Below are 19,867 nucleotides of genomic sequence, written 5' to 3' on the forward strand. Positions count from 1 at the left end.
TATCTTTGATTTTCTTCGATTACTATTTTTTATCCCAAATGTTCCCTTTGCACTTGATATAAGAATGTTACAGGTATCGTCTACAATTTTGTCAACAAAATCTAGATCAATTTCTTCTTCTTTAATATTGTCAAGAATTCCAAATAAATTGTTAATTTCAATATTTTTCTGACCTAATTTTTCAAGAAAAATGTGTTGCAAGTCGTCATTTCAACCTTTAGCATTCTCTTTTTGTTCGCTATTACAGGTATTTTCATCATTAGTATTTCGTTTCTCTTGGTTAATTGTCAATGATAGTTCTACATAAATAGGATTATGGCAATCAGAGTAAAGTTTCGAAAAATCATGAACTTCGAAATTTTTAACAACAGTCAAAAATTCAGTATTACCTATGCAATAATCTATTACACTAATACCTTTACATGTAGTTTTACCAATACATCTATCATTTCCCATACGACCATTTAAAATAAAAAGATCAGTATGTTTACAAAAATCGAGTAAAAGTTTACAAAAATTATTCTTGACTAGGTCTTTTGATGACCGTTGCGGTGGGATATTAAGTAAGTCTAATACATACAAACTTTCAGTTAAAAAATCAGAATAAGTGCCACAGTTAGTAATGTAATCTGGGTCTATTCCAGTTCTTGCGTTAAAATCACCAATTAAACAAACATATTTACACTTGTTAGAAAAACGAACATATTCTTCTTCCAATTCTAGATCTTCAAAAACATCACAAGATACAGATTTAGAATTTTTAGGTGGTATGTAAACAGCGCCTAAAAGTAATGTTTCACTTAACACTTTTTTATTAAGGTTGAATTTTAACCATAAACAGTATTTACTTGCAGAATCTATTAATTCTAATGAATTGACGAGTGTTTCTCTAAGAAAAACAACAATACCACCCGATTTAAAGCGAACTAACTCGCGACGGTGCTTTCCAAACATTTTAAAACCAGGTATTATTACATGATCTGTGTTATCGGTTTTAGATTCATTTACGCATATGATATCATAATTTGTGAGATATTCGATAAATTCTGTACAGTTAATTTTACTTATTAAACCACAAACATTAAGTGAAACAATTTTAAAAGAGGTTATGAATATAAATCGTAAACTTTGCATCTCGTTAAAATTTCGTCTTGTATGGTATTTTGGAAGATGCATGCACCTATTTTATTATGTTAAAACAAATAGTCTATATACAAATGATACATACACTGTAAATGTGGTTAAACTGTGAATAAGTTTGACTTTGATAAAAAATTAGAGAATTACTCCTAAATCAAATACAGATATATCGAAGTAAAGTTTAATGTTTCTTGGTGAAGATTAATTTTTTCTAAAACTTTTGTAATTTCAAACAAATGAATTCAATCAGAATATACGTATATAATATAAACATTTTGATATGCCCTTCTTCGCATCCTATCCATAGGAATGAATTCGGCAATAATTTTATGTATTTTACGTTTTTTAACTTTAAACTTAACTTTAATAAAATCTTTGATATACTCTTATATATGTGAAGGAATTCCTTAATAATTTATGTATATACCGGTATACAGTATTTCATTTTATAATTCGTACTGAAAAACTTTGACAAGTCCATCATGGTATCCCACCCACAGTGTAGACTTGTATAGGGACAGTAAGGATGTATGGCTCACTTCATTGTCTGTCTGTAAGAACTTCAGGAACTTCCCGTCAGGACTCAGTAGATGGATCGGTTTGTTGTTAAAGTCAGTAACAAGGATGTTACAGAGAGAGTCGCACACTACATCAATTGGATTAAAGTTCCCCTCTAGGTTCTGTCCACGGTAGACAGACTTCATGTAGCCAGAAAGAGACATAATCAGTAGTTCACCTGTAGTGAGACCTGTATGGTTCACAACACAAATATCACTGTTACTGCTCTGTGTGACTCTGAATGAGAATGTAAACAGTCTGGTATGACCGTCCTCCTGGTACTCATACTCATGGATGACATCACCTGTCACTGTGATGTGTCTCACCAGACGTCTGCTGTGTGAATCCAATTGGTAAAGATCTGATTTTGTGTCTCTCAAGGTGACCAGTAGTCCACCGTCCACTGACTGACAGATCCCCATTGGTACCAGTGGATCTGTACTGATGACTGTAGAGACAGATCCTGATGATGACAGACAGCTGATGGATTTGATAAAGAAGTCAGTAAAATAAACATCACTAGTATCAGTCACACACATGTCATTAGGAGATATACCAAATCTATGTTCTATTACACCTTGCTGATTGACTTTTACTATATAATTTGAATCATATACTTTTATGTAACATTTGTCTTCACCGATTGTCTCCAAAGCATGTATTGTTTGATCTCCAGATTGAAAGAAATTTATCTGTGACACACCAATAACATCTAAATCTAAAGTTCTTCCAACCAAAGATTCAAGAAGTTCATCATTGATTTCACCTCTAATAAACCTCACTGAATGTTTACAGTTTGTCAAGCTAGTATTAACCTTCAATTCAGACATCATTGAATTGAACAGAAAAATGATACAAGTTCAAGTATGAATTAATTCATTGGGTCAAGCCCCAGTCATATCAAAGCTAATTCAATAAAATATGAGTGGTAATTTTTCTTTTGGCAATGGCTTACATTTGAAGGGAAAGTTGCACATCTTCCAGATTGGTCAATTGTTCTGAAAGCTGAGGAAAAGTCTTTATTTGAAGCCTTCATTGAATTAAAGAAACATCTTTACAAATTGCAGCCAAGGTCAGCAATTTGTAAATATTTAATTGGAAATAGGACCTGCAGCAAAAACTAACATGTTCACTCAACTGGAAAATGTAGGTCAAATTCTGCAACCAAAAAAGCTTGGCAATGTGCATCCTTAGATTCATTATATACCTAATATGTATCACCCAATTCTACTGTTGAATTTACGCTATCACGTGACGTCGTGATCCGATTTTCCGGATCACCAACATGTTGTTTTCTGAATCCATATCACCACTCTTTGAAACTGATGACGTAGTACGCAGAAATATGACGTTATTTTTCTTGCGCGTTAAAAAGTCCCGTGTTATTATGCTTTGTTTTATGGATAAATGTTATGCAATTGATCTCTAAAGATTTCTTTTGCTATATTTTGCTAGTTATGAGGAGGTATATAATAAATTTATCATTATAACAGTAACTTGATCCGAAGAGCCGTATCACGTCTCGTTGACAGGCGCGGATCATCAGATCAAATTACTTTAAAACGGGGAGAATTCAGAAAATACAGTATTATTTCTTAAATAAAACTATTACTGGGCTAATTTAAAATGGAGCAAAATTGACTACAAGTGTAAAAGGGCAAACATAAGCCTGTAAACATTACTTTTTAGTACTCCTTGTCTCTCTGTTGTCAATTGCACTATCCATAAAGTTGTATAAGAATTTTTGTGTTTTCCTATAGAATGGCCATCTCTTAATGAATATACAATATTATTAATTTAATGAATGACAAATTGTGTTCAAAGACTGAAGTCTTATTGCAATTGATTGCTATGTATTTTTATAGCAGTGTCTGTGTTGAAAATAATTGAAGACACATCATCAGAAATGGTGAAAATGATACTTGGAAAGCATAGTAGAACTGCAAAGTTGGACAAGGCAAATCTACATAAAACACATGGGATACATGTACATTAAATATGTCTTCATTTATTGTTTTCCACATAAGACATGTCTTTGAAAAAAAAGGTTTTGCAATTAAAAAAAACTTATAACAGAACATTTATGTACTACATGTAGTACTTCACAGTCACCTTTTAACAATTTTTTTTTAAAAACCGTGTCTTTGATCAGCAATGTTCCAGTCTGTACAAAATCTCAACAGTTCATTCCTTCAATACCATAACAACAGCAAATTGTATCATAACACAAACTGATTTCATTTGTCTCTCTTATTTCTGTAAAATTCACTGTTCATTTCTAGGTCCAATGTTTATCAAGGAATATAGCCAAGGCAGGTCTCTCCCAAGTTCTATTTATAAAATTCTCAAGAGTTGTCACTCGGAAGCCCAAACACTTTTACAGTACCAGCATCTCGATTTCTGTCATATGTGTCTCTATCATCGCAGGCAAAGGCCAGTACAGGGCGCTTTGGGTGCCAGGCAACAGTAAACGTAGGAGCTTCACAGGTAATCTCTGTGATTTTCTCCCCTGTAAAATGAAAGATGATTCATAACTCACAGTCTATGTTTTCATTTCAAAGTAAAACAACAGGCCCACGGGCCTTATAGGTCACCTGAGTATCATGTAACAACTTTCGCACAATTGAATTTGGTTCATGTTTTAAACCAGAGGCTATGAAATTCACAATTTTGAAAGAGGCACCATTGCTTATCATAATTATACACTTAGCTTACTAACTCTAGTTACTAAATACCCAGAAGTAGATCAGAGTAACAAAGAAAAAATGCTCTTCCAACTGATAACCAGTTGTGCACCCCACCCCAAAGGAACCACTGACCCTGAGGCCACTTATTTCAAAATTTTGGAAATTTTATCATAAATTTTATTTCATCAAAAATGGTTGATTAATACTCAAGAGCAGATTTCAAAGCATTAACTTATTTTCAGACTATGTAGATGTAACACCCCCCCCCCCTACCCCTGACACAGGGAGCATGGAATTTACCAATTGATAGAGGCACCTTTTTTCATCTTAGCTATATATACTTAGATCATTGGCATAATACCCAGGTGCAAACGAAAAGATTTTCAAAGAATCAAAGTATTTTCACTATAGAATCAAAAGACTCCACTTACGCAAAATGGGTAAACCCCTGACACAGCTAGGAGCCATGAAATTTACAAATCAGGTTGAGGCACTCTTGCTCATTATAACTATATACTAATTTAGTTTATTTCATACCCAGGAGCAGATTTTCAAAGAACTGTTTTTTTCACTATATAATAAATAGTGCCACACCCTAACACCAGAACCCTAACCCTAGGACCATAAAATTCACAATTTTAGTAGAGCCACTCTTGCTCATCATAACTATGTACTTAGTTAGTTTATTTAATACCCAGGAGCAGGGAAGAAGATTTTCAAAGAAATAATGCATTTTCACTATAAAATCTATATAGCCCCGCCCTTGCATCAAAATCCCTGACCCTGGGGCCATAAAATTCACAATTTTGGAGGACCACTCTTGCTCATCATTACTATGTACTTAGTTAGTTTATTTAATACCCAGGAGCAGAGAAGAAGATTTTCAAAGAAATAATGCATTTTCGCTATATAATCTATATAGCCCCGCCATAACACCAGAACCCCTGACCCTGGGGCCATAAAATTCATAATTTTGGTAGAGCCACTCTTGCTCATCATAACTATGTACTTAGTTAGTTTATTTAATACCCAGGAGCAGAGAAGAAGATTTTCAAAGAAACAATGCATTTTCGATATATAATCTATATAGCCCCGCCCTAACACCAGAACCCCTGACCCTGGGGCCATAAAATTCACAATTTTGGTAGAGCCACTCTTGCTCATCATAACTATGTACTTAGTTAGTTTATTTAATACCCAGGAGCAGAGAAGAAGATTTGCAAAGAAATAATGCATTTCACTATGTAATTTATATAGCCCCGCCCTAGCACTAGAACTCCTGACCCTGGGGCCATAATTTTCAAAATTTTGTTAGAGGACTCAATGTTCATTACATTCATACCAACAGTTTGACTGATTGATGTCCAGAAGTAGAGAAGAATTAAGATTTTTAAAGATTTCATTATTTTTTGTGGTTTTGGCCCCACCCCTCAGGCCCCAGGGGGCGGGGACCATAAAATTCACAATTTATGTTTCTCTTTACCCATAGATGCTGTATACAAGATTTGGTTGAAATTGGTTCAGTGGTTTCCGAGAAGAAGCTGAAAATGTTCAAATGTTAACGCACGACACACAACACACAACACACGACGCACGACGACGGACAAAAACGGATAGCAATAGGTCACCTTAGTGACTCAGGTGACCTAACAAAAGCTGTAAAAGATGTCATTCAAATTTTTTTGATTTCTGGTTTCAGAAAGCTATTGTCAGCATAAACTCAGCAACACTTATCCGCCTCTCCTAACCTGGTGACTGGTTGTGACACTGTTGTTTGTCTATCTGTCTGTTGCACCTGGCCAGGTTGTGTCTCAGTGATCAGATTGTGTTCAGACAACTGTTATGTACCTCCCTCATCAGACTCTGAACAGAGACTCTTGACCCTGAGCTGTAATTAGGGGGTACCTGTCACCAGAATCAGTGGGTCAGCTAAGTGTCTGTGCCAGTCTCTCACCTTTTACCATTCATCATGAACCAGATTCTAAACTCTTTATTACACATGAACATTAGATGAAACTGTGTGTTGTGATTTAGTGTACCTGAGTCCACCTCTGCGATGTCTATGATGAGATCTTCTGAGGCCGCCGAGGCCAACATTCTGCCGTCATGACTGAAGCTTAACGTTCTCATGGGCCACTCCAACCTGAAATATACATGATGATTCAAAATAAAACGTTTCATCTTTTAGTAAATTCTTTTGAAAAACACATGAAATGAAAATGTCTTGGAATGAGGAATGCAGACTTATTAGTCCTATTTTAAAGGTACTTGGACACAGATTTGAAGTTAATATTTTCTCTATAATATTACAACTTATATATTTTAATAGCATTTCACACAAAAATTAATTAAAAATATTATTTCATTTAAAAGTTATTAAAACTTTAAATTTTTTGGCGGGTTTGATTGACAATTCCTCCCCCTTTACAATTCTTATTCTTAATTTTTATTCTTAATCCTTAGGAAAAGTGGCAATCCTGATGTGTATTAATGAAAAATATAAAAACTATAATCAACAAAAATTAGAGTAGACAAGTAATAAAGCAAAACAAACACACAATATATTGTCAGTCCGTGCAGATGTGGTGAACAGACTTTGGCAATTTAACGCACCCGATGAATCGTAAACACCAAACAATAACATGTTTACAAAAACCTGTGTACATAACACGAGTGTGATCGATTCGCAAAACTCTGTACACAACGGAATTACGATACTTGTGAAGTAGTTCTACTTTCTAATTTCTACTCTGAATAAAATTATTCTTCTTGATTTAACAGTCCGGTCCAGTCCAATACGAAGATTCGTAATATTACGAAAAAACGTAAGATTATGAGAAAGCGTAATATTACAAGTTATTAGTTATTAACAAATTAAAAACGCCAGTGATATTATTAATAGTTTCTAATGTTTCATAGGAACATTTTTTTTTACTCTGCACTCCATTGATATGATCATAGATTGACATGAACCACGTGTTCGAAGTAACATGTAAACATGTATTTGGCGTTGCTCGTGGTAAGATCCTCTGTGCGCATCAATAGCAATAGCCGTATAAGGCAAACAAAGGTTTGTCAGTGTAAATGATATTATACACATTTTACAAGCATCTCGGTCGCTAGTGAGCTGTAATTTTTGCAGTTAAGTATAGGATGTATTAATTGTTATTTACCACCACCCCCTTAAGCCACCTTAAGTCTTTCAGAAAGGTGTGCAAACACACATTTTTCACAGGACATGTTTCAGAAGAAACAGACTATAGCAATTTACTGTTTTCTGCCAATTTTATTTATAAAACCGGATCTACCCTATAACCTTTGAACAGGTAAATCTAAACCACGTGTCTTGAATTTAAATCACAATAACATTAGTAGGGGTGATCTCAGTCTGATCAAATTGTGCTCAGACAATTATAATTTACCTCCCTCAATAGACTCAGGAGGAGGACTCTTCACCATTAACTGTGATCGGGAGGGGGCACCTGTCACCAGTGTTAGCAGTGTCTGTGTGTGTCTCCAACCTTTTACTTTAAAAAATATGACAATTTATACATGTAAAGAGGTATCAAAGTAACCTTGAAGATTCTTCGGACAATTTTTATTATATACTGGTATTAAACACTTCATAATAAATTTTTTAAGTTCCAAAGTGAAACACTTTGACAATTCCTTCACAGCATCCCACCCACAGTGTAAATTTGTATAGGGATAGTGAAAATGGATGAGTCGCTTCATTTTCTGTCAGTAAGAACTTAAGAAACTCCCCGTTATGACTCAGCAGATGGACCGGTTTGTTTCTAAGGTCAGTAACGAGGATGTTGCAGAGGGAATCACACACTACATCGCGTGGACAAAAGTCTTCTGTTAGGTTCTGTCCGTGGTAGACAGACTTCGTGTAGCCAGATGAAGATATATTTACTAGATCACCTGATGTGCGACTTGCAAGATTCACAACACAGATGTTATCGTTACTGTTTTGTGTGACTCTGAATGGGAATGTAAACAATCTGGTCTGACCGTCCTTTTGGTATTCATACTCACGGATGACATCACCTGTAACTGTGATGTGTCTCACCAGACGTCTGCTGTGCGAGTCCGATTTGTACTCATCTGATTCTGTGTCTCTCAAAGTGACCAACAGTCCACCGCCCACTGACTGACAGGTTCCTACTGGTACCAGTGGATCTGTACTGATGACTGTAGAGACGGGTCCTGATTGTGACAGTATATTTATTATTGTAGTAAGAGAAATATATATCGCCGGCATCAGTCAAACACATGTCTGATACAATATCTATGTTCTTTTGTTCCTTGCAGATGGACTTTTTTTATACATCTGGAATGAAATTCATATATGTAACATTGGTCTTCACTAAATGTTTCCAAGGAAAATATTGTTTTTTCTGCATATTGAAATGAGATTATTTGAGTTACACCAATATCTAAATCCAGAGTTCTTCCAACCAAAGATTCAAGAAAGTCGTCGTTGATTTCACCTTTGGTAAATCTCACTGACTGATCACTGTTTGTCGTATGAACTTTTAACTCAGACAAAAGGTTTGACAGTTCTCTGTGGTTGTCAATCAAGCTGTAATCTGACATGGTGCTGTTGTTCTCCTCCATGAACTCTAATGTGTTAATTTTTTTTTCTTCATCTCTAACTGAGATATCACATGGTTCAGTTGATCTTTCTTCTTGACCAAATTGTCTCTCAATTTTCTTTCATGACGTTGTATGATTTCTGTCAGTCTGGTAATAATTGCAACATAATGTTTCTGTAATTTTTTAATCTCAGAGTCACACAGTTCTTCATTTCCTTGGTATGCTGTGCCACCATTTCCATCTATTCATCAATTCCAGGAAGGTCATCTTCTCAGTGGCTGCCGTAGGTATAGTTTTCCAAAATGTAAAAAGTCTTTTTTTTACAATTATAATTTTTCTCCAGAAACAGTTGGTCATTATAAGCTGAAAATTGCCATAATGTATACGTAATAAAACATTTAAGTTCGCTCCAATTGAGCACCACTACCTTCTTTCAAGGAGATATAAATTGAAATTTATGTGACAACTTTCATACACAGTGTTAATTCAAATTTTATTCGAGTACAGAGCCCCTAAGTGGAAAAGGGGTTAGACTACATTAGGCATTTAATTATTTTTTATATAAGAAATACCAGAAAAAGCAGATCTTGATGAGTTTTATCCATGAGATCAAATTGAAGCTGTTATGAACTATGACCCCTTGAACTGATGAAGCCACGAAAGTCGAAACCTTAGCAGCGAGGACTACAGCTCTCCTGGGAAATTAACAGAAAATAAAATGTAAAACCTTATTATTAAAACAGAAGACCTAGGCTTTATTATGTACACTAATAATCAAATAATCTCAAATTAGGCATGCAGATTTATAATTATTCGAAACATTATTCCCTGGATTTGTTTGTTTGTTTTCTTTTTTGTTTAAAGTTTTCGGGAATTTTTCATTCATATGGAAAGGCTCGGATTCAAATTAGATTTTAGAGTTTTTTGTATCATAATAAGAAATTGGTTGTTTGACACAGTTAGATGAATTCTATTCTTTTTTTAAAATCTTAAACCAAATCTGTCAAGTTGTATAAGAAGTTTTTCAACCGGTATTTTAAGATTAATAGACAACATGCATTGTGCATAGTTTCTTTATAGAATTCAGAGATTCCCTACACTTTAACAGAAAACCCCCTAAGTAACAAAAACCTAATTTTGATGGCAGTATTAAGGATGATACCCTTGGTCATTTTTAATTAATTTATTATCTTATCAGTGTCAAGCCAACGCACCACTGCCAGAAGATTGTCGCAGATCCTTTACAATATGAAGAATTCATCTATTGCTAGAAAAATTCCTGTCATTCATTAATCAATTTATTAATCTCATTAGACATGTTAGATACTTTTATTTATTTTCCACTATACAATTTTAACTTCAGTGCTGTTTTACACTGCAGTCTGCATCAGAAGTCCACCTTATATTTTGAGGAAAATAACGTTATGTTTAGGATTTTCAAATACATATAATGCATTGTTTAAAGTAAACATGTAACTTTGCAATATACGTGTGTCATCTATTAAGTATAATTTTAATGTTTATATTTTTCAAACATATTTGTTGACTGTGAATTTTTATAACATTGCTAATGCAACCCAAAGTCAATCATTATGTGTTAGCAAAACTGATGTTTTAAATTTATATGTGTACTAAATGATATTAAGGACATAAATTGTCCGTATTTACTCTGCTTCTATTTTTGTATTGTTTTATGGACTTCGATATTGAATACTATTCGTTATCTCCATATCCTTCTTGTAGCACATCTACTATTCAAGGACCGGTTTTACAGCAGCATTTCTCATTAACTATCAATTCGCACCATTTATTTTCCCACCTTTGATGGCATTGAGCTGTACAAACATATACCTAAATTTCAAGGGCACCTGATGTAAAGATTATTAAAGACAGACTTTGTTATGACAGGTCTTTACTGTTCAGTCCTCGGATTATGGCATTTATTTATTGTTATTTCTATGAATGGTATTAAATACATTAAAGTATTTTAAACCAGTTTTGCCTTTTTCTACTGTTTTGGTGATGCTGTAACTAGCACATTAATACATGCACAATTTACTTGTAAAAACCATGAGTTTCGTCTTTTCTGGTCATTATTCTCTGTGGTATTTTTAAGCAGCTAGAGTGATCTACGCTTAGATCCAAAATAAAATTGCTGATGTACATAATATAAAGTCAGACCTGTTTACTCTTACGATTTCGCCGCATTTTGAACGGATTTTTAATCCAAAATACGTCTTAGGTTTTGCTATTATGAAAATATTGAAATAAGAAATACACTTAGTTAGAGTTGAAAAGTAAGTTTTCGTTATTGTCTGTCCCAGTTTTACGATTATTAAACACAGTTATGTCTGTTTGCCAAAACACCGTGGTATAAAATGATCAACAACACGTTATTAAACATGCATGTTTTAGAAAACCGAAAAAGCAGTTGTTTTACATTTATATAATTATGTAAAATTTATAGAACGTAAAATCTTACTGGCAAATGTCAAATCTCACGGATAAATCTAATCAAGAATATTGAGAGACAACGATATATGTAAACCGGTCTGTATAAAATAACCCTGCAGAGGAACTTTTAATTTATTGCAGATTTTTCACAAGCCTTATGTGTTTTGTAGTTGACTCAATATCACTGAATTATAAGCAAGGGTATACTGTATAAGCAGAAGTTTTAGCGACTTTAGGATTTAAGTATGGCATTACACATTGTAAAGTGAGGGTGTGGAGATTGCTAAAATGGAATGTGCATTTTATTTGAAATAGTTTACTGTGCATTCTAAATTTGCTAAATTTACACCTCGCAGAAAATAAAAAACACATTTTGAGGAGCTTTTCGCCAATATTTCCACTTGTATACGTTATTTTGGAAAGTAGATGTACCTATTTTTATTATTCTAAAACAATTAGTCAATATACATACACAGTATTTATTAAAATGTGAATAAGTTTGACTTTGATAACAAAATCTGAGAATTTCTCTTTTAATGTATACAGATGTAGCAAAGTAAAGTTTTTAGTTTCTTGGTTAAGATTAATCTTCTCTACAACTCTACAACTCTTGTTATTTCATACAAATGAATTATATCAGATTATATAATATATAAAATAAAAACATATTAATATGTCTTTTTATGAATTTTATCCAGAAGAATAAAGGAATAAATTCCACAATAGTTATTGCACTAGTATTTTACATTTTTAAAAGTTAAAAAAAAAAATGAAATGCTTTTACATGTGAATGAATTCCTTGATAATTTATGTAAAGGTATTTTTCATTTTATGATTTGTACTTAAAAACTTTGACAAGTCCATCACGGTATCCCACCCACAGTGTAGACGTGTACAATGATAATCTAGCTAGACGGTTTACTTCATTGTCTGTCAACTTCAGGAACTCCACCGTTAGGACTCAGTAGAAGGATCTGTTTGTTGTTAAAATCAGTACCAAGGATGTTACAGAAGGAGTCACACACTACAACATATGGATCAAACTCCTCTCTCAGGTTCTGTCCACGGTAGACAGACTTTATACGACCAGACGGAGACAGAATCACCAATTCATTATTAATAAGGCTTGTAGCATTTGCAATACAAATATCGCTGTTTCTGTTCTGTATGACTCTGTTTGGTCATGTAAACAGTCTGGTCTGACTGTCCTCCTGGTACTCATACTCATGGATGACATCACCCGTCACTGTGATGTGTCTCACCAGACGTCTGCTGTGTGACTCTAATTCGTGATTATCTGAGTCTCTCAAGGTGACCAGTAGTCCACCGTCCACTGACTGACAGATCCCATCTGTACTGATGACTGTAGAAACAGATCCTATAATGGTTACAGACGCCTGGTGGAATCGTTACTAACGTCAGTGAAATAAACATTACGGTTACTATTCACACAGATGTCATTAGGATCAATACTAAATCTACTTTCTTTTACATCTTGCTGATTGATTTTTTCTATATACATGCATTTTATATTAAAATCAATTATGTAACATTGGACATCACTGATTGTCTCCAAAACGTGTATTTCTTTATCTCCATATTGAAAGGAGTTTATCTGAGTCACACCAATATCATCTAAATCTACAATTTTTCCAACCAAAGATTCAAGTACTTTATCATTGATTTCACCTCAAGTTAAGCTCAATGAATATTTACAATTTGTAATATATGTATGAACTTCCAATTCAGGCAGCATTTTCGTTAGTTCTCTATGGTTGTCAATCAAGCTGTAATCTGACATGGTGCTGTTGTTCGCCTACATGAATTCGTCTGTGTCAACAATACCTCTCTTCTTCTTCTCTAACTCAGATTTCAGAGATTTCAGATAGTTTAGTTGATCATTCTTTTTTTTTACTAAATTGTTTCTAAGTATCTGTTTATGGTGTTTTTTACATTTCTGTCAACCTGTTTATAATATCTTCACAATGTTTCTGTAGCTTTTTAATCTCAATGCCAAACAGTTCTTTATTTTCTTTGATCTGTTGTGGAATTTTCTCCATCTTCTCATCAATCCTGAGCAGATCATCTTCCTTGATCTTCTTCAGAAATCTAGGCGACATCTCCTTTCGGTGGCTGTCAGAGTTTTCCAGTCATTTAAGCAGAACTCTTCTCCTTTGGGTAGCTGCTGTGGTTAGAGTTTTCCATTCATGATCTCTATGATTTGTTTTAGCACAATGGGCACAAATGATTTATCACAGTCCTCACATATAATATCAATAGGTAATTCATGGGATTCACACATTTTAAAGAGTACTAGAGGTGAGCCCATTTGATATTCTTTCGAGGTACTTTCAGCCATTATTGTCAGATGAAGCGACCTTGGAAATGAACTTGTTTCTAGTGTAATAGTGTGTGCATGTTAAATAATACTCGAATTGTAAAGTTGGACTTTAAATTTATCAAAAGACAGGTTGACACGCAATGATTTGTAAACATACAGGTGTCTACTGGTGCGTTGGACTGTACAGAACCGGAATCTCTGTCTAGACTGTAGCTCTACTGGTTTGTACTTATAACAAAGGAAGAGAAAAGAAGCAGTTGGAACTTAAATCTTTACAAAAGCAATAACTCGAATAATGATCCTTGATTAAGTCTCTTTGTGTCAAGATTGCAATAAGACTACAAGTGAAGGCGTAGCTTTAAATAAATTTTTTACAGAATTTTCAAATTTAATTACTATGGCAACATCAATCAGCAAAATCACAAACACAAAAACTGATTTTATGTATCTCAGTGTAGTCTACGTGCATGCCAAAGTATATTATAATCAGACTCAAACTGCATTTGGAGTATCATTTTGAAAGTACCGTATATAGTCGACTATAAGTTGGTTGTATTTTTAAAGCTTATGTTAGAAAGATTGACCTTCTAAAATTCAAATCTCTTTATATCTCGTCCATATGGCGGACAGAGTGTTGGACCAAAGTTTAAGTCCAAAAAGCCAACTTATAGGCGAGTATATATGATATTTCACAGAAAGTTCTATTTTAAGTAACCAAGGCAACACCGTTTATCGAAATCAAAAACTGATACACAGAATTATGTATCCTATTGTAGCCTCTTTTTGTGCCAAGTTATATTGAAATCAGACCAAAACAGTAGGAGGAGTAGCGTTAAGAATATTTTTACAGAAAATTTCTATTTTTAGTAACCACGGCAACAACGTTTATCGAAATCAAAAATTGATACACAGAATTATGTATCTTAGTATAGTCTACTTGTGTGCCAATTTTATATTGAAATCAGACAAAAACTGTAGGAGGAGTAGCATTTTGAAAGAATTTCACAAAAATTTCTATTTTGAGTAACCACGGCAACACCATTCATCGAAATCAAAAACCAATACACAGAATTATGTATCTTAGTGTAGTCTACTTGTGTGCCATGGTATATTGAAATCAGACTAAAACTGTAGGAGGAGTAGCATTTTGAAAGAATTTCACAAAAACGTCTATTTTAAGTAACCACAGCAACATCATCCATTGAAATCAAAAACCGATACACAGAATTATGTATCTTAGTGTCGTCTACGTGTGTGCTAAGTTATATTGAAATCAGACCAAAACTGTAGGAGGAGTAGCATTTTGATACAATTTCACAGAAATTTCTATTTTTAGTAACCACGGCAACACCATTCATTGAAATCAAAAACCGATACACAGAATTATGTCTCTTAGTGTAGTCTACTCGTGTGCCATGTTATATTGAAATCAGACCAAAACTGTAGGAGGAGTAGCATTTTGAAAGAATTTCACAGAAATTTCTAATTTTAAGTAACCACGGTAACACCGTTCATCGAAATCAAAAACCTATACATAGAATTGTGTACCTTAGTGTAGTCTAATTGTGTGTAATATTGAAATCAGACCAAAACTGTAGGAGGAGTAGCATTTTGAAAAAATAAAATTGTTAACAGACAGACAGACGGATGGACGACGGACGCATGGCTATCGCATAAGCTCTTTTGGTCTCTGACCAGTAGAGCTAAAAATGATATAAGTTCAAGAATGAATAAATTCATAATGGGAAGTTTCTTCTCAAGGAAAAGGGTATAGTCAGAAGGAAATGGTAATTCAATTTTAAGCAAACGTGCCGTAATTGATAATCCGTGAAATATGAAATTTATTTATTAAAATAAGTTTGTTCAAATGAGGCACTACAATGTACCCTCCTCTGAAGAGAGGTATTTTGAAATACGATAATTAAAGGGCATGAATTAACTCTTCTAAAGGCAATTAGGTTTTTAAAGTAAACCTTTTGCGAATGCTTAACGACATCATGTACATTTAATTTTAAAAAGTTCTATTCATCTACATGAAGGTAAACGATTGTGCAACGTTTAAAAAAAAACAGGTAAATCATCTCAAGAACTGCATAGTTCTGAATAGTTTTAATTAGCAATCACCCACAAGAAATCAGTGAAATCCTAGTCCCTTAAGTAGGTTTCTCTATTGAAAGTTCAAGCCCCTAGTCTAGTCAAACCTATTTCAATAATCAAAGTACTGTGAGTACGAAAGACGGTTGCATGAATGATTTTGTTTGTTTAACGTCCCTTTTGAGAATAAATGTTTAGCAGCGAGGGATATTTTTGGGAGTTGAACTATGTTCAATCCATGGTCATCACGTATTTAACAATAATTTGTTATACTTTGTATTTAACAGTAATTTGTGTTGATTACATAGAGACGAAAGCGAGGCTACTGTGTCGGCTGATTTACTCCAATGATATTCAACAGAAAACATGCATAAACATCCGCCACAAATAGTTCATGTCATTTTCTCCTGAATTAATCTTTTTTCCATAATGTAAGTAAATGTAATGATAAAGTAATCTTATTTTGAACATTAGAATTCGTTCAAAGTACATATGTTAAACTAAATTATAAGGAACCATGAAAGTTTTTCGTAATGGAACTCATTTTTAGTGTAGCGTCATACACTGAAAGAGATACGAACGACAACTCCACATACTGACGGCAAACGTTAAATTAGTCAAACTTTTCATGAACATTTTCTTGGTTTAATTGAATTTGTTAATGCATAAAAACTTTAGGAAACATGCGTATTTATTACTTAATCAGCAGTATCACCTGCCAAAAGCGGTAAAACTAGTATCTGTTATAAATATTAAAACCAAAGACGGTCACCGATGTTTTCGTAAAATCACGATTAAAAACAACAAAATAAAGTATATTTTTTTAATAAAAGAAAAACCTCATTTACATACCCGATAATTTGTATGCACAAAACTCTCGCATATACCACTGTTTTATGTTTTGTCAATAAATATTTGTTTTTAACTTGGTATTGCTCTTTTCTTCACAATATTAAAAAAGATTAAGTTCTGACATACTCCATGTATAATGTTCGTGTAATTGAAATACATTTTTATTCACTGAGAAGTTTTATACAAACAAACCTGTTTGCTCTTAAAAGGATGCTGTGTTTAAATCCACATTTTATCAACATTGATATTATTCCTGCGAAACTGAAATTTTCATAACACATGAGTAAAGGTGCAAAGGGAAAATATATTACAAATTTTAAGACTGTGAGCAGTGATATAAATGATCAACCTTCTCTAATATGAATATAATGGCAGTGTGCATGTTTTGCCATGGGAAACCCAAAATATGCATAGGATGAAAAAGTAATAGAAGCACAACGGCAATATGTAATAAAGATTCTATGAAAATTTTGTTCAGTGGTGTTAGAGGAGTTGCGGATAAGAGATGGGTATACCTAAAGTGTAACAAACAGATGGACAGAAATCACGATTAATAAATCCCCTTCTGCTTTTCAAGCAGGGGTATAAAAAGGACTAATGTAGGCAGGCAAGCATTATGGCCCATGCATTTATTTTGGTATTCAATGTCTCTGAATGTCTTTCTCGATCAAGATTGTTCCAACTCAAAAAATTTGAAACAGTTGTCTGTATTTGAAAATACAGACATAATGATAATTAATAATGTAATATTGTCCACTCACTTAACCTCCCGATCTAAGATTTTATTTACACCATGTTCAACTCCAATGAGTGCTTTCAGTACTTTGACTCTGGCTAGCAATTACTGCGACAATGGATCCGAATTAAGGGCGTGTCCCGCAATGTGAGTCGAATCCGCGGCGTAATGATGCACTCCTTCAGGTCCGTGACTCCAGAGCAAACCTGCTACGGCAAATGGTGACTGTTATTAAATAAGATAAAACGTTGTGAGAATTTGTAAAATGATACGGAAATTATAAAAGTTTATTTCATTTTTTTTCAAAATACATGTATATGTATTTTGATTTATAAATCTATATTTTTGTACTTAAAAGTAAAGTGTTTTAAATTCTCACTTTTTAAAAAAAACAAACTTCAAACTGATATATGCATAAATAAAAAAAATAATGAGATTTTATATAATGTATTGTGTCGCTTTATGACACATGGATGATAATGTCAAAGTGTCTTTTCCTCTTTGCTAATTACAAATTGGATAACTCCCACTTAAAGAATTTCACTAATGCACACAGTTGAGTTTCCCTTAATAACAGTCAGGAACCCATGTTGCGCACAAATGGGACCTTGTGAATATTTATGTGTATTAAAGTTACGGTAAAAATTTTTACTATCATTCAACTAAATAGGCTTATATATTGTCTGTCAACATTGACAGCGTCTTTCGATATTTCTATAGGTATTTGATCTACTCGTGGATTTGATTTTTAAAAAATCGCTAAGAAAACTCCCATTTCCCTTGTACACTAAAGATGAAAAACTGAACTGCTTTCCTATTCGTAGCTACGTCATCGAACGTCGCCATTTTTTGTGTGTTGTGTTTACCACTTTCCCATTTCGGATGCTTCGTAAACTGCCAAAAATTAAGCAAATGCCTTTGATACATGTCATGTAATGTCATAATGTTTACCAAAATCTTTTTGATACTTTTATTTAGTAAATAAAACTCGTGTATTTAAAAAAAAGTTTCTTTTTATCGTGCATATGTACATTAAAGCTTGTTAATAAAATATTCTGTCTATTTTTTATCAAAAGGATTCAAATACACTAAAATATGCCAAATAAATACTTGCTAAAAATTTCATCTCACGGCGCCCATTATTTTACGAGAAAAATGCTTTGTCTGTATATCTGTATATGTAGCTCTATCCAGAATGGGAAAGTATCGTGCATTTCGGCAGTGGCTTGCGATGATGCTATTTCTCATTCGTAATATAATTAATACGTCAATAATTACTAATTAATTAATTCATCTTTAATATTCAGTCATTGTGCAATGCATAGCTTTGTGAACACAAGTAGAAGACTGAACTAAATACAGCCCAATAAAATCGTAATAATCCTATCTCTAGTAGCCTTTCATGCACATGTATTTGAATACCTTTTTGTACACTCTTTAAAGGGTAAATTTTATTAGAGGCACGATAGAGTTACCAAATAGGAATGAAATATATGTGTAACTTCTTTCCGTTACAATCTTTGTAACTATAGCCTTGACAAAGTATTATCCGCTAAGTCGTTTTTTTGTCGGAGATAATCAGGCAAAGTCATATATTTCAAAAATAGAATGGTTATAAAATTTTATGGCATCGTTTATACGCCAAACAATCCCTTTTATTAACTGGTTAAGATGTCGTGATCTTTTTTCTTCTTTCTTAAAATATATTTATTCTTTTTTCTAATATAGCATTGTAAACAGATATTATAAATTAATTCAAACAATCAAAAGACTTAGTTTAATTAGAATAAACTACTTAAATTTTATTGTAAAAAATTCTACAAAATAGTATACTTTGATCAACTTCTGTTTTTACTACCTACTTTGAGCAAGAACTCCGAAAAGGGTCATGGCTCATAGCCAAGGCGTCAATTCTTTCCAGAAGTTATAATGATCTTTTCTATAAACAAAAATTCGAAAAACCTCGAAACAAAAAAAAACAAAAAACAAAAAACAGCGGAAGAAAAATGATCACAAACAAAATAGAAAGGTCGAAAGACATAAATATTTACAATAAGTAAAAATTGTAAATCATTGCAACCATAATTTTAGCAGTTGCATCACGTAAAATGGCGATTTTAAACTTTATTATGATAAAACAAAACCAGTACGGAAAATAATTCTAGTTACAGTATGAATAAGTGCGACTTTGATAACAAAATATGAGAACTCTTTTATCGTGTACAGCTACTGTACCGCAAGGTTTGACGATTCCTGATGAAAACATTTTCTCATTTTACCCTTGTTATTTCATTCAAATGAATTCAATCAATTTGTATATACATTCATAACTTGCATTTGTCCTTTAATGTACCCCATCGATATGCCATTGAGTAATTCCAAAATAAATATCCGTTTTACATT

The 19,867-nt window shown here is 33.3% G+C and overlaps 1 protein-coding gene and 1 long non-coding RNA gene across 2 annotated transcripts in view; both read right to left on the reverse strand.

Moving 5' to 3' along the window:
* Nucleotides 1–10,978, reverse strand: part of LOC134276812 (uncharacterized) — a 34,997-nt gene extending 24,019 nt beyond the window's left edge. The window contains exon 1 of the long non-coding RNA XR_009994122.1: nucleotides 10,807–10,978. This is a non-coding gene — a long non-coding RNA (uncharacterized LOC134276812). The remainder of the gene's footprint in view (nucleotides 1–10,806) is intronic.
* Nucleotides 3,508–6,524, reverse strand: LOC134276803 (THO complex subunit 3-like). Its single transcript, XM_062759086.1, has 2 exons — nucleotides 6,425–6,524; nucleotides 3,508–4,207 (listed from the first exon to the last, which is right to left on the reverse strand). The coding sequence occupies exons 1-2, from the start codon at nucleotides 6,513–6,515 to the stop codon at nucleotides 4,044–4,046; spliced, it is 255 nt and encodes an 84-aa protein (XP_062615070.1). The 5' UTR covers nucleotides 6,516–6,524; the 3' UTR covers nucleotides 3,508–4,043.
* Nucleotides 10,979–19,867: the final 8,889 nt, after the last annotated feature.

This window comes from Saccostrea cucullata, unplaced genomic scaffold (assembly GCF_032062105.1).
Source record: "Saccostrea cucullata isolate Sc308-1 unplaced genomic scaffold, CSIRO_AGI_Scuc_v1 ctg476, whole genome shotgun sequence".
In the NCBI taxonomy this organism is placed as follows: domain Eukaryota; kingdom Metazoa; phylum Mollusca; class Bivalvia; order Ostreida; family Ostreidae; genus Saccostrea; species Saccostrea cuccullata.

Coding starts and splice junctions, on each gene's coding strand:
- LOC134276803 (XM_062759086.1), bottom strand. CDS start 6,515: ATGAGAACGTTAAGCTTCAGTCATGACGGCAGAATGTTGGCCTCGGCG. Junction 4,208..6,424: donor CATCGCAGAGGTGGACTCAG/GTACACTAAATC, acceptor TTCATTTTACAG/GGGAGAAAATCACAGAGATT.